The 19,532-nt window shown below is 40.6% G+C and overlaps 1 protein-coding gene and 1 non-coding gene across 2 annotated transcripts in view; one reads left to right on the top strand and one right to left on the bottom strand.

The window, feature by feature from the left end:
• The first annotated feature begins 260 nt into the window (after positions 1-260).
• LOC135946348 (homeobox protein B-H2-like) overlaps positions 261-19,532 on the top strand; it is a 35,284-nt gene continuing 16,012 nt past the window's right edge. Inside the window, exon 1 of the mRNA XM_065494558.1 lies at positions 261-1,660. Coding sequence (XP_065350630.1) covers positions 766-1,660 — 895 coding nt within the window. The 5' untranslated portion in view covers positions 261-765. The remainder of the gene's footprint in view (positions 1,661-19,532) is intronic.
• TRNAS-GCU (transfer RNA serine (anticodon GCU)) lies at positions 11,733-11,814 on the bottom strand. The gene has a single exon. It is a non-coding gene; the product is annotated as a tRNA-Ser (tRNA).

Here is a 19,532-nt window from a genome sequence, read left to right as displayed (position 1 = left end):
TTGCACAGAATATACTTTTGCAATCAACATTGAATCGCAATGGAAATTTTGATTAATTATTAAAATCTGATTTTAAATTTTGGTTTCATGGTTGATAAGAGAAATTTAATTTTCAATTTGACTTGGTCAAAAAGTGTCGAAGAAACGGCGTCATCGGTTGTGAGAAGCGTAAGTGGCGTAATTGCAGTTGTCAGTCCGTCTCAGTTGGAAGGATTGAAGTGGCGAGAGACATCACCGCGTCTACTTAAAGCGTGTAAAAAGTGATCGGCCGCGGGATCACATGCATGCACAGGCCGGCAATCCGTCCGTCGCTCATTTACCTACGGACTCGTAAAAAAAGAAACGAGCCGAGCGGCTGGCTGTTCATTTTTCTCCGTAATAATAAGTTAGCGAGTTTTTCCTCTCCAATTAGTACGTGTCGGCGGCGCAACACTCTACACCCGGCGAGGAGGGGCCTCGGGCCGGGCCAATCGTGCAGCCGCGGACCCGGAGAGGCGCCGACCGGGTGGGCGTGGCCGGAGGTGGGAGCCGCCCCCGGCCGGCCCCCGCAGCCCCACTAGGCTGGCGCTAATCACGTCTGGCAGGCGAGGAGCTGCCGTGTTGTTGCGTCCAGTTAGGCCGAGTGACAGCACGCGAAGGCAGCAGCTCTGAGGCTCCGGCCGCGTCCGATCGATCGCTCGCTCGCTTTCTCGGGCCGGGACAGTCCGTTGCCGAGGGGTCAGTGAGCCCAGTGTGTCCTCCGTGTCCCCAGCCCCCCGTGGATTGATGCGACTACACGTCGTGCCACCCTCGTACCTCACCGGGGTCGCAGCCTTGAGCCGTCTCTTCACTTCGCCCATGTGCACCGTGATGGCCGAGCAGGCCCTCAACTGCAGCGACAGCTCGTCGGCGGGGCCCAACAGCCCCGAGGCGCCGCGCTCCGAGCCCGACGACGACGACAGGAAGGAGCACGAGGAGGAGGCCGACGAGGACGACGACGAGATCAGCGTCGGCTGCCCTTCGCCCAGGCCCGACCTGCACAACTCGAGCGACGATCTCAGCCGGCACCAGGGGTCGGCGCCCAGCGCCGGCCGACAACACCTGTCGTCGTCCTCGTGCGACGACGACGACTACTTCAAGCCGCTGAAGCGGCTCAAGATGATGCAGCTGGAGCAGGAGCGGCTCCAGCAGCAGCACCAACAGCAGCAACAACAGCTGTTCTCGCCGCCGGCCACGGCCTTCTCGCCGTCCATGCTGCTGGCGGCCGCGGCCGCCTCGTCCGCCGGCCGCTTCCACCACCAGCCCCCGCAGGGGGTCAAGTCCTTCTCCATCCTCGACATCCTGAGCCACCACCCTCGAAAACCGGCGCTCGACGCCAGCAGGATCGTTCGGCCGTGGGATCTTGGGTCGCCGCCGCCCTCCTCCACCTCCTCCAGCAGCCGCCTCCGGAGGCCGCAGTCGGCTGATTCATCCAGCTCGATCGCCGACAGTGAGGACCTGGGTGACAGTCCGGCGGCAACCCCGTCCTCCGGCACCTCTTCTGGTCATCACCACTCCTCGCAGCAGCGCCGAACGACATCCGGCGGTGCCGCCGGCAAGAACAACAACAACTCGCCGCTCGACGCCCTCTTCCAGATGACCAGCAAGACCTTTGATGGCTTCAATGGCAGCGGTGAAGGCGGTGAGTACATACTTCTTCTTATATTTTATTCCTCCCTCGTCTTTAAATTGACCTCGGAATTTTTAATTCAATTTATTTGGCCTGTTATATTTTTTGCATCAATAATACTCCATTTTCGCCTTAAATAATTATTAATGACGATATTTATGATAGAAAGTGCTCCATGGTGATTTTTAAGATGTTCAATACGAAATGAATCTATAGATGTATAAAATAGAGAATGGAATATCCTTTTTAAATAGTCTATCAGAGTATTTAATTATTCTATATTAATAAGTAGCCTTGCGGGTAAAATTGGAAATTTAGCTCCATGTTGGGTTTCGTCCGTGGTTTTTTCGATAGAGGAACAAATAAGCTAAATATTGAAACAATGTATTGAAAATTAATAGTTGATCCAACAACAATTATTTTAAATTATTATAAGCACCTTCAAAGGCAAAAATTAAAAAGTAGGATCAAAAAAATTGTCCACGAGGCAAAATATTTTTAGTTAGGGAGAGATGTTAATATAAATTATCAGCATCAAAACATAATTTGTTACCGTTAAAAATTGTAGACCAGTCAATTTTAAGACGTTTGTAATAATGTGTATAAATTATAGATGAACCTTAGTCGACTGGGTGTATTGAAAAAAAAGAGTTGACTTATATTTGCATTAAGTCATTTGTATTATACGCAGTGTGATATTTACTTCCAGAGATCACAATGATAATAATTATTTAATGACACATTATACCAGTCTGCTGCCAATTTCTATGTTTAATCCAATATATTTAAAGTCGCAGATAAAGGCTAAATAATTTTTAATAAATTTATAAATTATGTTATGAAAAATGTTTGATTAATTTTTAATTTAAAAATTTTAAAGAAAACAATAATTTATAGATATAAAAGCAAAATAAATTGACACAAACATCCTATGATACAAAATTAAAATATAACTATGTTATAGCAATTCTAATTTTTTTAAAAACGTAAACAAATTTATAACATAAAAAATGTTATGCAAATTTTGTGCAAACTCAAAATCTGTGAATACAGAGTACTGCGGGTGTCGCTTATGACTTTAAAAATAACGTGCTGGAGGGTTTAAATTTTGAGGTGGATTAATGTGACCATCTCTCACACATTCCCATAACTTACCCCCTAATTAGTTTCTCTTTCATCTATAAAAGGCGGTAGAGTGCTCGTTAATCGAATTCCACGCCGGTCCATTTCATTCTTTCTCGAGGAAATCTCATCAGGGAGCTATACATTTTTAAGGGTGTCATGATGTGTGTGTGTGTGCGTAGATGTGGTTTTCGAGTTATTGAGAGAGTAGCCTGCCTTTTCGCCTTAGCGTATTTTATACGATATATTATATATGAGATTTAAAGGCATCAGCCGTGGGAAGGGCAAGATCAAAGGATGCCGCCGAGTTGTAAGCCTCAGGGCTACAGGTAAAGAAGGTGCTAATGGTTGTCTCATCTCTTCTTAGGTGGCTGCGCGCCGCGCGCGGCAAAGAAAAGCCGACCTTTGTGGTGCGCAGCTCGCCCGCCGTCTACCTCGATTTACCTGATTTGCCTGCGTGAGATGCCTCTAGTTTTCTGCTGCTTGATGCTGCTGCTGCTGCTGCGGCCAACCCTTTCTCTTTTTCCTTCGTTTCCCCAGCTCAAGCAGCACATAATAACTTTATATGCCTTTGATCTTCGAGTGTGTGTGTGCTCTCGAAGCGAAATTGGCGGCTGATTGCAAAGCGGCTGGCGGCGCCTTTTAATCGCTCTCCAATTTAATCCGCAATAAATATGGCTTGTAATGGGACTGTCACACGATCGCCCTTATATGACATAATTGCACTCACGCGCGCCCGAATTGTTATTGCCTGATAGCATAGAACAAACGAGATGTGCCGACAAATCTCGTGATTTTCAATTACTTTTGAATAGCGCTGCTCTTCTTGGAAAATCACCTACTGATCTCAATTAGAAACTATTTAGATAAACCAAAAGATGCGAGGGAGCCTTCCGTAGCTGAACTATAATTCTCTTTTAAACATGAGCATGCATGGTTTAAAAATAAATCAGAATCTATATTATTTGGTCTTTTATTGACACGAGAGATGCGAGTTATGTTTCTTACTGTAGAAATTTAAGTCAACTTTTTGAGAAAAAGAAGAGTTGAAACTTTCACTTACGCTAAATTCATCAGTAACACACACAATTAAGAAGTCGTATCCTGCTGTGTGTACAACTTGAATAAAAAACTTGAGCATCAAGCAATAAATGATATAATTAAAACGGCTAATAAGGGCCTTTTGATGTCAGCACAAATCCCATTTACTCGTGCAATTAATTAAATGGTTTCAACCTTTCACTTGCTATAATTATTGGGTATAATTTTTCTGTTTCAATTCCTTCTTGAATATCATTTCGAAGAATGGACCCTATTTTGAACTTTTCCTCGTCAATCTTGACGCCTGTCTAAACACCTTTGTTTTTGCTCAAACTTCCCTTCGTCGAAATCAATTTCCTCGAAACTTATCAATTACCCGGCGTCTCCAATTTAGCAAAGTCACCTAGAGCTCCACTTCTTATAGGCACAACTTGCACTACTTGTGTGTGTGTGCTGTCGCGGGCAGTTGCATCAACACGAGAGAAGATGAAAAAAATCGGCTAACTGGGGGGTCCGCGAGAGTGAGCATCATTGTCTTGTCGCGCCGATCGGGAAAGAGTGACAATGAAAGAAAAAGTCGCCGACCGGTGCATTATTTCACTGCGGTGCTCACAGGCTGATTTGTCGTCCAAATTGGCTTTTTGTACAAAGCAACCGCCGCGTGCATCCTTTGATCCGATGCCAATTTATCCCCGAAATTTTTTCCCTGTAATCGGCATCCATTCGGAAATTCTCTCTGCGTACACTTGCAGCATGCGGGCGCTTGATCAAATTAGTCTCGCCGTCGTTTTCTGTCTTTTATTTTCCTTTCTGCTCGCCGCCGCTTTTCACAGCGCGCAGCCTCCTTGCAGCATCTCGCTTTTAATGAGTTCACAGAGACCGATTAATAAGCGAGCCTCTCCGCCTCTTGCGAATATAATCTGCAGTCAGTTGCACTCTTTAAACAGCGCCTTTTCAAGAGCGCGATTCTGGGAAATAATTGTACTTTTTTATATAAGAGCGCTCATAAGATATTACCCGCGTGGCACGAGAGGCCAATGCAGCAGCAGCAAACACACACACACATGCATGGGAAGCCGGGTTATTAAAGGCTGTTTGCCTTTTTCCACTCGAGTATAAAAAGCAAACGGATCGAATTAATTTATTGCCCGAGTCGATATAATACTTGAAAGGCGCTTTTCTTGGCCGCGTTCAGTTGCGTTCGATCGCAACTATTGACAGCAAATAACTGCCATTTTTCCGCGAAGTTTCACACCAGAAAGTGGAGCAATTTCCACGCATTCAGTGTTGTACTCTTAATGGAAAAAATTAATCAGGAGTTGCGATAGTAAAATATTGATTTATATTTTTGAAACAATATTTATACAGTCTCTGCACGGTCCCAACTCGATCGCAAACGTGGAAGGAAAACGATTTGATTATAACAGCGACAGGCGAAATAACACATCTATCAACAACACCTGTGCCGGCTCTCGCGGCTTCATTAAACGCCAGTCGTCGAAAATCAAAATTCCATCACGCGAAACCGCAAATAATTTGGCTCTCACAACAAAAAGCAATCGGAAACAAATGCTTTTCCAGCAGCGCTCCGAACGATATATATTTTTTAACGTTCTTGAAACGAATTGAGTCATTAAAAGTAGTCCGATACTCTGGATGAGAAATGGAAAAGAGAGATAATTGCAGAGGCAGACACTTAAATCCATTTTTGCAATTAGCAGCAGCAGCCAACACTTGAATAGGCATAAGTGTGGAACAACGCCTTTTTGCTGATCGTAATTGCGCGACTAGAGTGCAGTAATAACAAGATAATTACGTCCCGACTTGCAATAATTAGCGCTTAAATTGTTGCACATGCGTGCTTTTGCATCTGCTCTTTGAGCGTGAGCCAATTATCTGGAATTACGAGATGCATATATATAGAGTTTTTATTTTACACCACTTCGTTAATTGGCTCCGGAAGAGCTTTCATAAGAGCATCATAAATATACAATAGTATGGTTTTTATTATTATTAGCTATTTGTTTACTATCATTCATTGGCAACGATATTTTTAAAATAAAAAAAATTTTGATTGGCAAAACATGTTTTCACTGGAAATGATCCACAATTTTTATGTAAATTAGGTAAATTTTTATGGTACCACATAGAAATTGTTAAACAGGATGGAGCCCAAATTATGTTTGTTGAAAAATAACTTATTCATCAAATAACTCAACTGGGCTAATCGTTTTAACTAAGAAAAAAAATTTAAATTTACACACAACCAAAAGAGAAAATCAAAATGTTAATTTTACATATTTTCAGCTGCACATGTATATGTTATTTATTATCATAAAAGGAGTTACTGGTTATTATTAGAAATCGGGGTCGATCCGTCACTTAATTGAACATAGGACCATTTTACTAAACTGTCTAATAGGCTTATTAGCAGCACGTATTTTGAATAAATTATAAAAGAGCAGTTTATTATAACAGTGGAGCTGCGCACACAACACGCCGGCTTTTTATAATTCTTGGAGGTTGGTTTCAAAACAAGGAAGAAATTTGTGCCTAATTTCTTCTCTCGCCTGTGGTGTTTCATCTCGGCTATTAGGCTCGGAAAACATATTTTATCCACACATTTATTGGAGATCCAAGAGCGAGCCGAAAATTCTAATCAGATTCTTGTTATAACACGCAGTGGCGGCGGCGCTTGCGTCTCGTCAAATATAATATCAGCTTGTTATGTCCATAATAATTCTAAATCTTCGGTTTCCAATAAAAAGGCCCGGTACCTGGCTGCCGGTGCAAAGCCTCTGCGCTGGTAATGATGATGATGCTATACACCTTAATCGATTGCGGTTTTTATCATGCATTTTCGAGAGGCAACACGGGCAGTAATGACGACAGAGACGCCTCAGATCGGCTTAAGCGGCTTCGGCAGCAGCTTTACGAGAATTATTATTAAGAGAGAGAAAGAGAGAGAGAGAGAGAGAGAGAGAGAGAGAGAGAGAGGAAATAAACGTGTGGCTGGCAGGCGAGATTTCTCTCCTTAAGTAGCCGCTGAAAAAGTTTTATATACGTTATTTTTTTCGTCGGCCGGTATGCCAGTGAGCTGATCGGACCACAAATGACAGGGGTTTAAGCATCTGACGCATGTTTATGAGAAACTCGTTTCGGTGCCGAAAGGCCGCTGAAAATTGGATTGATTTACTGCTCAAAGCGAATTCCCGCGCTTATTTTGAATTTAAAACTGCTTTCTCCACTGCTTCAGAGGAGGATGTGCGCGAGAATCAGCTGCGCTCGTGCTGCTTTGCATATTTCCGCAATTATTATTAAGCATGTGTCAAGCCGAAAATGGAGCCATCTCGCTGCTCTTTTCGCATAGCTAATATATCAGCGGCAGCAAGTTGGGCGAAAATCCGTTTTAATAGTATATAATTTATGAATGAGAAGCAGCCAGTGACACTTAATATGTGGAGCTAATTTAATATCGTGTATGACCTTTTAAAAAATAAAATATTGGACCGCGGCCAAGATAAAACGCGGCCGAGGTGCGCTTATAAATAACGAGACACGTATTATACGAGCAACATTTATGCGCGCGAAGAGAGCGAATAGTGTTTAATTTTATTATACTCAACAGTATGATTGCCGCTCTCGAACCGCAAAAAATTGACGGTCCGTTCGTACGCACACTAATTTATTCCTCATTAGGGCTTTACATCCAAAGAGGAATTTTAAAAGCACTATAAAAGCTCCCCTAAAAGCAGTATTTTTGCTACTTATTTAATACCTCAAATTAATACCTGAAACGCATGCGTGGAATAATTGAATGATCATACGCAATTTATTAATTCAAAAACCGTTAATAAAAGCGTTCGATTTTTTTTTTAAATATTTACGTACATTTCTGGGAAATTTCTGACATTTTAGAGGGTTTAGCAACTGATCCCCAATCTTTCCCGAAATCTCCTTAACAAGGTGCAATTAGCCGGGGCATGCTTAAACTAAAATTACACAAAAAATGCAGCGCCAGGCGAGAAAATTACATTCCTGAATCCGATTTGTCGCGTGATTCGACGGCTGGAAAGGTAAAAGGCAGCGATTACAAAAGATCTCATTGTTAGATATAGGGCGACAGCGTGTTTTTGGCAGGCGGAGGAGAAAGAAAGGCCTTTTCCCCTGGAAGCACTTTTGATCTTCTTTGAAGCCCTTTTTCCCGAGTGAAAAATGACACGACAGGCAGGTATCGACAGGCCGAATTCAAAATTTGACTTGTAGATTATAATTTTCCGACGCAGCGCGCGCGCGGCTCTTTGATATCTCGAGCGGGCGGTGCGTGTCATGTCACCACAAGTGTCATAATACTTCATTTATCAAAACTCCAGTTAAAGCATTCGTGCGTTCTGACTCGTTCGTAATTCCAGCTTTGCATGTCACCCCCGCAGCAGCAAAGAAAATTAACCGCGCGGCATGCATAAGGGCCGATTCTGAACGAATTGCAAAAATGGAGGGTTCAAAATGCAAAATTCAACTCTCTTCTATACGCGTATATTTGATTACTTTTGTTGCGGAAAAATAATTTGTCATACCCAAAGCAGCACTAACTTAATAACAATCAAATCATTTACAAAGCGCAGTTCCAACGCGAATAACTCTGGCCACTCTGGCCACTCACTTTGTTTTTTCTCTGAGCACATACGTCCTCACGCTTTTTATAATATGCTTTTAAAAGGACGCGCGGTGTGAAAAGGAGAATATGTTTCCCTCGCACTTAATATATTCCTCCAGCGGAAGTGCAGGTGATTCTAATGAGGCTTGGCTGAACAAGCTACATTCTAATTCTGGGACTTGGAATTCTCATGCGTTCGTTAAGAGCTTTTATGGGAAAACATCAAAATGTTTCTACTTTTACTTGTTTACAAAGAGTAAAATTTACTCTAATTTAATCTCATTACAGTAACGGTTCTACCGCTATTTTGACAAGGAATATTTCTTAATAATTTATACACAGAATTTAAAAGATTCTTTGGACCATTTACATCTCTGCTATTTGCTAAATGTTTGAGCAAATTCTATAAATAATCGCACGCACAATCATGCTGCAAAAGATTCATGCTCTTCATCCCTTTTTAAAATCGTCGTAACATATTTTGTTCAGATATGGATGAAAAACGCCTCAAAAATCAGATGATTAGCATATTAACGTTTGTTTGTTTGTTTCTTTTTTCAAATTTCCGAGTAAACTGGCAAAACATTTTAACATTAAATTTTTTTGCTTCCCTTTATTACTATAAATGTAATAATATGGTATTAATGGAAAATCACCATGGTTTTCTACCAGGATTTTGTGTTTGACGGTTAGACTCTATTTTATAACGTATGTTGTTGGTCTAATTGAAACTCCGTTCCGAAAAGGATCCTCTGAGCTCTATACAGCAAATCCAATCATGCTTCTCTTATACAAGGGGAGCAGATCGAGAAATAAGTAGCCTCATTATCATGCGTATGAGCAGGTTGTTAAAAGCAAATAGCAATCCAATCTCGTGCAGCTCATGTGCTTTTCAAAATACACACAACACGAGGGGCATTTGCCCCTTTCGCGGAGCGACTCGGGCCATATTTCACCGGGCAGCTGTGCGTAATAATGATGATATCAAAAAACAGGGCTCGTAAATTAATTGTACGTGGCAACCCTGCTTACGTTCGAGAATTGTAAATAACGGAGAGTGAAATTCCCGACACTCGCCACGCAAATGCAAGGATCCAACAATAATATTCCTAACCATATTATTATTATAATAAAATAGAGAGAGTGCTGCTAATTAAATGAATTCCTCTAATTACATTAATATTTCAAACGATTCTATATTTTAGGTCAGTGTGTATAGAAAAAGCACTCTAAAATCAATTTGACTGCTAAGCAGTAAAAATCAACCGCACACACAAGCTATAAAGTTTGCAATAACTTAATTACAATAATTCATAGAAAGCAATAAATTAGAAAACCTATTTAAACTTTTTATTTTCAATTTACGGCCGTAAACATTAACTGAAAAACAAAAGGGAACATGAAACGCTGCTCTTTTGATATTTAATTTTCCCCGTATGCCGAGCCGTTTGTGTGCGTTTGTGAATGCACGCGCGGTGGATTTTTATTTTCCCGCTGCCTCGCTCGCCCGCGAGCTCATTACCGTAATTAGACGACGGCATGTTTTAATGACCGCCGCACACACACACAATATTACACACGAGCACAAAAGTTCACGTGGTGTTTAGACGCACGTTGTCGCTTAATTTATTGCGATATAACGCGCTGCGCCAAAATATCTTGATTGTAGGAAGAGAGTCCTGCATGAGTTGTGTTTCACCAGCGCCGCAATAAAAATGACAATTTGTGTTTATGAACGAGGCGCCACGAAAATGTGCCTTTTATAATTACTGCGGGAATTAACAAGGACTCCCTTGAGGTTTCTTAGAATTTTGCCGCATTTAATTGTTTTCTGACGTAAAACACGTCAGAGTTTTATTTTTTAATCGCTGGAGATTTCATATAAATGAAATATCAATTAAGATAATAATTAACTAGATTTAATTATATCGCTGGGGCTGTGCATTTGGCAGTTACGCGCTGCGTAATTGCGGCTCACTTGCTGGATAAGTGCCGCATTGAGGTTTTGCGTAAATTTGCATCGCAATTTCTTGCATGACAAATTGGCGTGGATTTCTCCAGCTAGGAATTAGAGAACAAATTGCCGAGTGAACAGAAAATTACGCAATAGCACTTCAATTACTCTGCTCTCGACAAGGTGCGATTTTTCTAATTTATGATTGGTGTAATTATTTCGCATTAAGAATTAACAAATTAGTTTATAGAAATTATATAACTCGATTACCCAATTAATGTAATTAATTGCGGCACTGCCTACACGCTCTCAAAAATAATCCATTAAAAACATTTTGTTTTTTGGCTTGAACTCTAAATCTTGCACGACCTGCGAACGAATAAATAGCGACGGCCCCTCAGGGGCGATTAAGTGAGAAAACCCCGTAGGCCTGATTTATTGAGGGCTGCTGCAGCAATAACATTTAATTTTCATTACCACGGAAGAGCTTCTGTCTCGTGGCCTGTAAAAATATTAGGCGACAGTGGCATGCTGGGAAAAAGGAGAATATATAGCAGGGACTTCCCTGTTTGGGGGGACGACACCCCGTGGTGACCTGTGTTGATGGATATTAAGGGCAGAGGGTGTCATGCTCCGCAACCGCTTAAATAGGATGCAACCGCCACGAACCTTTCGAGCCAACAATTCCAGATGTAACAGCAATAATTATTAATTTATCTTGCAGAAAAAGTAATATTGCTGTATCTTAATCGAATGGCGTTCACGAATAAGATTTAGAGTGGATTATTTTTTCAAAACACGAAAGGTAAAAAAATGTGTTTTTTAAGGTTTGAAGTGGAATAACAAAAAATAACACCACTCTGGACAACTTTTAAGCACATTTTTAAAATTCCAAATCACGAGCAAATTTCCAAAATTTTAATAAAAAAACTAAAATTGACAGCAGTAGCCTTTGACCTTGACAAAGGACATCAAATTTGGTGTTAGTTCGATCGGGCTTGGCGAGAGGAATCAAAAGCACATTTTTTTTTAAATTGCACCCCAAGGAAGATGAGATACTAAAATGTTTCAAAGTTGTTCAAAATTGTCCCGTAAAAACCGGAAAAGAATATTAAATTTGTCGATAAATTTTATGAACAATTACGAAGTAATTTAAAAAAATGTTAGGTGTAAAGTTCCTTGAGTTTCCTAGATCTCCTGCCAATTTTAACCTTTGACCGGTGACGTCTTAAATTAAAAAAATTATAACTTTGAAAAATTAATCATATTTTTATCATAATGAATATTCTTATTAATCTACACAAAAAGATCGACGAGGATGAGATTCGAACTCACGCGTGCAGAGCACATTGGATTAGCAGTCCAACGCCTTAACCACTCGGCCACCTCGTCACTTACAACTACACACGAAAACAATCGAACTGATGCCACGGAACAAGGTCGTTCGCAATTTTGCTGATTCAGCAGTGGCATGAGAAGGCGCCTATGTCGAATCAAAGGTTAAACGAAGCGCCGCTCGCTATTGCAAGACGCGCGAGATATTGCTGAGAGGTGGCGGCGACTTCAAAGGCCGATTTGAATTTAAAATTAATCAGAGTGTCTGCAGCTTTTACTGCCGCTTTGAAGTCACGAATTTTGCTCGAAAAGCGGTCGAGGATCGCCATTTTTTGCTTTGATCTGCGGTCCACGGATGATTTTGATCCGAAACCATGGCCGCCGCGCCTCCGCGTTAATCTCTTAATTGAGCCGGACGCCATTTTTAACGAGCTCTATCTTAATTTGAACATAACTCATGTTAGAAGTGTAATCTGGAGGTTTTTTAACCAACCACTTAAGGGGGTCTGCTCCTGCATGATGGGACGCAATAAATATAAATTAGTGCGCATATGGCAATCGTCCGCTTTTTATGTCAAATGCGTCCGCTGCCGCAAGAAGAATCGGCACTTAATGAGCGCTGACTCCTCTATATCGCTCCCTTTTTGGTGTGAAAATGGCTTTATTTGTGGGAAAAGGTGCTGGTATTGGCGACAATCGAGCTTGATTTGCGCATCCAATGCGCCAAGCCACGCGTGAAAAACCTTTCAAAATTTTGCATGCTTTTCAATTATACTGTCATGTGGGAGATTTGTAGTAAAATGATCGTTCGTAATTCCCGTATTTGGCTGCGCATAAGAAATATACAGCAAATCAATAATCTTATTTAGTTCAGTTTTGAGTGATTTTAAAAAAAAAGGAAATAATTTTTTTATAACGAACATTATTTTGTTTTAACATTGTTGTTTCCTTTTTGTTTCACAATTTTGATAAGACATAATATATAAAATTTTAAGGGAACTTTAAAGAGCTTCCGAATAAACAAATTTGTATAAATTACTTTTTTAAATCAATTGGTTGCTTTTAAGCAAAATGATTCAGCGAGATCCAAAATTTCAAGGACAAATTAACACTTGTGAGATTTGAAAAGATTTAAACTGTCTGATACCGCGCGCTTTCATCAAGGAATAGAGGAGCAAGTTTACGACAACCGGCCCTATTTTAAAGCCGAAGTGCTAAATTAAATACGCCTTTTGCAATCAGTTAAGCTGAGTTTCACTTAACACGAGGAGGTTATATATAGCTGAAGCGGAATCTTATTGGCTGGGAATCCACAAAAAAAACTATTTGAATAAAGAGTGACATCACTCATGCTGCATAGAGTGCCGGTCGGTCTGGACAAAAAAGTCCAAACACCGGCAGAGGCACAATCGAATCTTTTATTTGGCGCCGCTTAAAAGTCTGTTTAGCTGGCGAACGCTAAACGATGCGAGGAGGAGCCAAAGTGGAAAAAGCTACACACAGTCGGCTCTCCCACCTTTATTTGGTGAATATAATCAGCTCGGAAATCTTTGTTCATGCCGCGCGCGGTGTGCCGAGCAAACAGCATCTCCGCCTGCATGATCAGCGCACCGGCCAAAGAAAAACTGGATGGCCGCGGGACTGAAAGCGGCAGAAAATCAGCCGGATCCGCGTTCGCCGCGCACGCTGTAATTAATGCCATAAACATTTTCTGCTCTTTGGTGTTTGCCAGACCAAAAAGACTGCGTTTCCAGCCGATTTCATGCGTGCTCGCGTTTATTTCTGCCAAAATTGCTCGTGAAATAGAACAAATTGTGAATCTAAATTGCCAGGATCCCCCAGGTTGAAGACATAATTGCGTGCGGCTATGCGTTTTAATTACGCCATTTTAATAACATAGCTACATCGCCTTGAGATTGAACTTTATTCTTATATATATGGAGTGTCTTAGAGGAAAAAGATAAGTGTGAAATTGACCTTTTATTAAGCCCTTTCTGTGTCAGGGTTGCATCAGTCAAAACAATGAAAGTATTATTAATTTTTTTAAAATAAATAGTTTTTAACGAAGAACAAAAATTAACTGGCAAATCTAAACCAATATATGGCTACTCCTATATATTAATAACTGCAAGATTTATTTATGAGTAAAAATCTACGGAAAAATCCTTTACTTGAAATACTTTCTAAAAATTGGCATAGCTAAAATTTTCCCCGGTTGCCATTTAAAATGGCGAGAAAATCAGTTTCTAAGTTTGAATCAAGCAGCGAGCAATGTTTCCCTATTGAAAATTTATTTCACCACAAGGGAATTTGCCTCGCATAATGTGCACACCGTTGGATAAGATTGCGACGGGAGGATATAGAATGAAGGGAAAAATAATCGACTATAGCCGTGAAAATTGTCGAGAAATTTGACAAACTCTGAAATTCATTTGTCAACTTTGGGTATTGTGGGAATATTTCCCCTTTTAAATTTAATGAATAGCTTTTACACACTATACCAAATGAACGAAACCATTTGAAAAACATAACACCTCAAATTTCCCATCCAAATTCAAGCCTATATATATATAGTTTAACGAGGACACAAGGACTTCAGCGCCTTTCTTTTTTAAATTATTTAAGCTGGGTTATCAGAAACACATGTATTATGCTGTATTAATTTCCTCTTAAATGCTGATCGACCGTTTCCAATCGTGCACCACTCGCAACAACTCATATATATACACACATCAGCATCGCGATGAGAATTGACCCATCAGCGATAATTGACGCCTCATGCACGAAAGGCAATATCGTTCCTAAATGTGATTGACGTTGATTGGCAAGCTGAATTCTCGGGCAACTACAACTCGCTCGCTCGCTCTCTCTCCGACGTCGGCAAATATGATTGTTGTTATAAATCCTGCAGCAATCACTATTATATTCCATGGGGCATGGGGCGCTTTGTTTATTTCCGCGTCACGTCAATATCTACTTAAGGCTGGCGGCGGCCATGTTGGTAAACCGAGCACTCGCACATAATGCTCGCATTAGCGTTTTCCTCGGCATAAATATATCCTCGAGTTGAAGCACACGGCCAACAGTATGCAATAATGCTGCTCCTTCTGCGGCTTAATTTGCCTTATTGATGTGCTGCTGCTATGCTGAGGGTATTGCGCGGCCCAGCAACTCGTTTGCGTGCAAAACTTGCTGGCAGATAACAATATCTCGTCCGCAGTATAACGATCTACGACCAAATTTAAAAATAACGTGCGTAACTAGATCATTTCGTCGATTTTGATATTATTATATGTCGTGAAATCGGATCGCAATACCAGCCTCTGCAACGCTTCTATATATGTTGTGTGGGGAGTAAAGGTTGCGAATTTTGCAGTTCAATTAGAAAAAAGTGGTTTGCATCAATTCCACTCTGAGAAACCTTAAAATTTTAAATTTATGAGCTCATCTTTTTACAACCCAATAATTTGAATAATGTTTTAAAAATAGCTCGTGTTTTAAAAATATTCTCTTGCTAGCGGTTTTAAAATAATTATAAAAATGAAAAAATACGCTTGAAATTGACCTATGTATTTCATTTGATTAAGATTTTTTCACATTTTTCAATAGTCTCTTTAGAAAGTAAAAACCTAAAAAAAGTTGTTATCATAACTTTTAATAAAAAGGATTCATCAAAATCAATCAATTCTTTGTTGATAAAATTATCGTTTCGTTCCTCAACCTCTCCCCAATAAAAAAGATTTATAATTTTCTCGTCATGGAAAATTTTGGCAGTTGGACAAATGTGATCCATGAAAAGCGCTGGGAGTTAATGTTCTATCGAGATCTTGACAGGCTGTTTCTTTTCTTTTGTGAAGGCTTATTTCACCATGAGTGTCAAAGTTTATTTAAGGAATGACCCTCTTTTTCTATTATAAAACACGCCACTGGTGTGTGTGTGTGCGCGTCTACTCACTTTATGATGGTGTGTTTTGTGCGCGAGGTGGCCAAGTTTATTTCACACTTGACGAAACTTCTTGAATGAGAGAGAGGAGGAAGATGCGCGCACACCCAACATGGCATTTTTCTAAAGGTTACGGCATGCAGCACCGGCTTTTCAATCTTTTTTGTCGGCCAGGACGATAAAGGCGGCCGCGGCTAAATACACACGCCATAGGGGTTTTGTCACCTCACATTTTTCTCTCTTTTTATCCGCACAAACAAAGAGCAGCGGCGGCTAGATGGATCACTCGCTCCGTCAAACCGTTTGATCAAATTAGACCTCTTTGAAAAGAGGAAGTCTATAATTTAATTTGAAAGTGGTGCGTCGCACGGCGGGCCTGCTCTTTGGTAAATAAAAAGAGGCAGAGCTGAAAAGCAGGATACAAGGAAATTGCTTTATGGCACGATTTGGAATTTCGACTGTTATTGTGAGGCTGAGACAATGTGATGAGAAAGAGAATGGTTTAAAAATGTCGTCAGTGTATTTTTGGGAAAATATAGCTTTTTTAATTTGCTTTGCCACTTGAAAAAACATTTTAGCTGTTCAAAAGGCATAGATATTTCGTCCTGAAAAAACCATGGTTTTTCGAATTTTAATTCAAAGCCTTTTTCAACCTGAGTTATAAATTTTGCAAACATACATACTTCTTTAAATATTAATAATTTATTATTATTGTTAAAGGTTTTGTAATATATAAATTACTAAAATAGAGGATGAACCATTTACATAAATATTTTTCATTTTAGTTTGTTTGGCTTTGGAAGTCCAGATATACCAACAGTGTAATACAAAATAATGCGGCTTAAAATTCTTTTGTATGCATCTTGGAATATGATTTTCCGCTGAATCAGTATATTAAACGATGTTAACTAGATTAAATTCACAGTCAAATCGAGTTTACTTATATAAATCACACACGAAAATTCTTCAAATCTCATTTCCCCTATGTCTAACACTGGCAACGATCCGCATACTAGAAGAATCCGAAGAATCAACCTTCAACCTCGAACACTTTTCAGATTTAGCCCAAACGCAATTTATTTTAAATACCAGTACTTGGTGAGAGCCATTTTCATTTCACGGCCGCGCACATCAGCATAAAACGATCTCCCTCTTTTTCCTTCTGCTGTCAGGCTGTTTATAAACGCTTTCCAGACACTCCTAAGCAACCGAATAATAAAATAAAAAGCAAGGGCTGCGAGCGGAAAATAGTCGTGGAGGAGGAAAGGGTGGTGGCGCTCGGCTCTTGCGCAGTGCTTATCGTCGCAGCCAGCCACTCACTCGGCGGCAGAAACGCTAAAGACCCTTTTAAGGCGGCACTTCTTATCATCTCTCTCCAAAGTAAATAGACAGCGATTGCGCTCAGCAGCACAGCATCCAGCAGGAGCACTTTACTCGCATCGCACTTGCCTCCTCCACGATTGGCTCCTCAAGCACTCACAGCTTTGCTGCTGCGCCGTTTTCTGCCCAAAATCAAGATTCATGCATGTGTGTCTGCATGGCGCCGCGGCATAAGTGGGGAATATACAGCCTCTGGAGGACTTGAAATATAATTAAGATTGAGCTGCTGTTCATTGGAGCGCAATCTCACGAAGTCTGCAAATAATGTTTTATGTAGCTTTTAAAATTAGAGAAACTTCTGAAACAGAAATTACTGTTGACAAAATTGAACATCACTCTCGTGTTAGCCGAAATATAAATTATAAGAAAATTGACAATCTGAAAATTTGCTGTTGTTGTATGAAAGTTAACACAAAATGTAGCAGGTCTTAGCCAGCCGATCTGCGCCAGCCGGCTAATTTTGAGTGACTTGGTCAGCCAGCACCAGCTGCCGTGACTTTAGTTTTAAAAAAGTCGAAAAAATAAAATAGTGCTGGAGGAGAACTATCACGAACTTAACTATTAGCATTTTTAGCCACGCCAGCCGCCGGCAAAGTGTCAGCCGCCGCCACCGCCGAACCAAAATTCGGCAGAGACCGGTTCATCCAGCCTCCACTTAAAATTACGCGGCTGAGGCCTTTAACAAAATGAATGACTTTGTCTTTTAATTGGATTACTATATAGAATTTCAATATGAGATCACCTCTGTATACCCTGTACCGCAAAAAATATGCAAAAAAATTAAAAAGTTAATTTAAAATATATCAACCATGCTTTTTTGCTTTAGTTATTTTTGCATTTTAAAGCTGTTGAAAGATGTATACATCACGTATTTATTTAGCAGCTCAAGAAGCATGAACACCGATTTCTATCAAGGCAACCTTTATTCTGTGCTTTCTAGATGAAATAGTTGATTAAAAAATACTTCTATCCTCAGCAGATACTAACACCATGTGACATTTATTATTCTTCTGCGCTTCAATTAACACACAGAAAAATATTTGAGCGAGGCTCTCGCACATATAGGATCAATTGTTGGCTTAGATCACTTTCAATCTATAAAGAAATTAATTTCTTAGTCTCAATTTGAAAACCATATGAATTTCTTTTAAATTTGAATATTTGATGGACCAGATTTCTTCCCTCTTACCAAAGATATAGCACAAAATTTGGTGGAATTGGCTTGTCAAGTCGCTTTATGCCTTCCTCCCTTTCAAGAAAAACTCAATATATCAGCACCCTGCAGGGCCTCCTGTACACACGCGTTGCTATACAAACTGGCTAGCTCTGGAAACGAGCAATTCGGCTCGAGAGCTGTCGCAGCAGGAAGAAAAATCATCACAATCACTCTCACTTAATAGCAATAACAATCAATTACGGCGGCTGCCGAGGCTGTGTGTGTGTGTGTGTGTGTGTGTGTGTATAGCTGTTCTCCCGTCGGGGCTGAGGTTGATTTTACACACCCACAGCGGCGCAGTTAGTCAGTCGGCTTATCCGTCAGGGGTGCACGCGGAGGAAGCAAGCAAAATAAATGGGCCGGTTTGTCAACCAAAAGAGATTTCGTGCCGCGCACTTTGTTAAACTGACTGATGGCTATGCGCGCTGCCGCGTCTCCCCTTGCGCAAACTTGGTCCACACGCGCGTGCTGCGCGTGTTTTATTACACGTCAGGCGAGCGCGTAAGCCGAATTCCTGGTGTTAAATCGATCATGATTGTGTTAAAGCTGTAATGGGATGGGCGGGTGGAGAGACGCACTATACTCAGCGAGCAAAAGGCCCGCGCTATGGCTGGAACAAATCACGCCGTTTAATTGCGAGTGCGCAATCTTCATAAATTGTCGCTCGTGCGCCTCTTAAATCTTTTTACGGCCCCGGCGCCCGCTTGTTGGCCTTAATTAATTTTCACTAGACTCCCTCGGTGTGAAAATTTCGCGCTCTCTGCAGGACTTCCAGTGAGGTTTCCTATTAACGCGTAATGATACTGCTGAATGCAGCAAAACCCTTGTTTCCATATATAGCTTGAACTATATGATCCTTGAGAATAGCGTTCAAGCCAAAATTTAACATATTGAATAATTTCAAAAATGGCTAAATGTTTATATAATTTTCTTAAAGAGATCTACGATGTAAAACTTTGAAGAAAAAAAGTTTCCCTTTACAATTTTTAATTTTAACTCAATCGACTGGTTGTTGAAGTCAAATTTAAAAAAAGACGGTTGACTGTTGCCATAATTCCTATAAGAAGTTCAGACGGGCGCAGGTCCATTATTTAGGCTAGTAAAAATATTGCTTAAAAACGATTAATTTTAAAAAAATTACTCATTTTAATTTATCGCTATATACACAATTAGGTAAGTTTATTCCCAAGCAAACAAGTTTTGCCCCCAGAAAAATTTCGAATGGTATATTAAATT

This window comes from Cloeon dipterum, chromosome X (genome assembly GCF_949628265.1).
Source record: "Cloeon dipterum chromosome X, ieCloDipt1.1, whole genome shotgun sequence".
Taxonomy (NCBI): Eukaryota; Metazoa; Arthropoda; class Insecta; order Ephemeroptera; family Baetidae; genus Cloeon; species Cloeon dipterum.
Note: the sequence above shows the minus strand (reverse complement) of the source record. Positions and strands in the feature narration are given on the sequence as shown.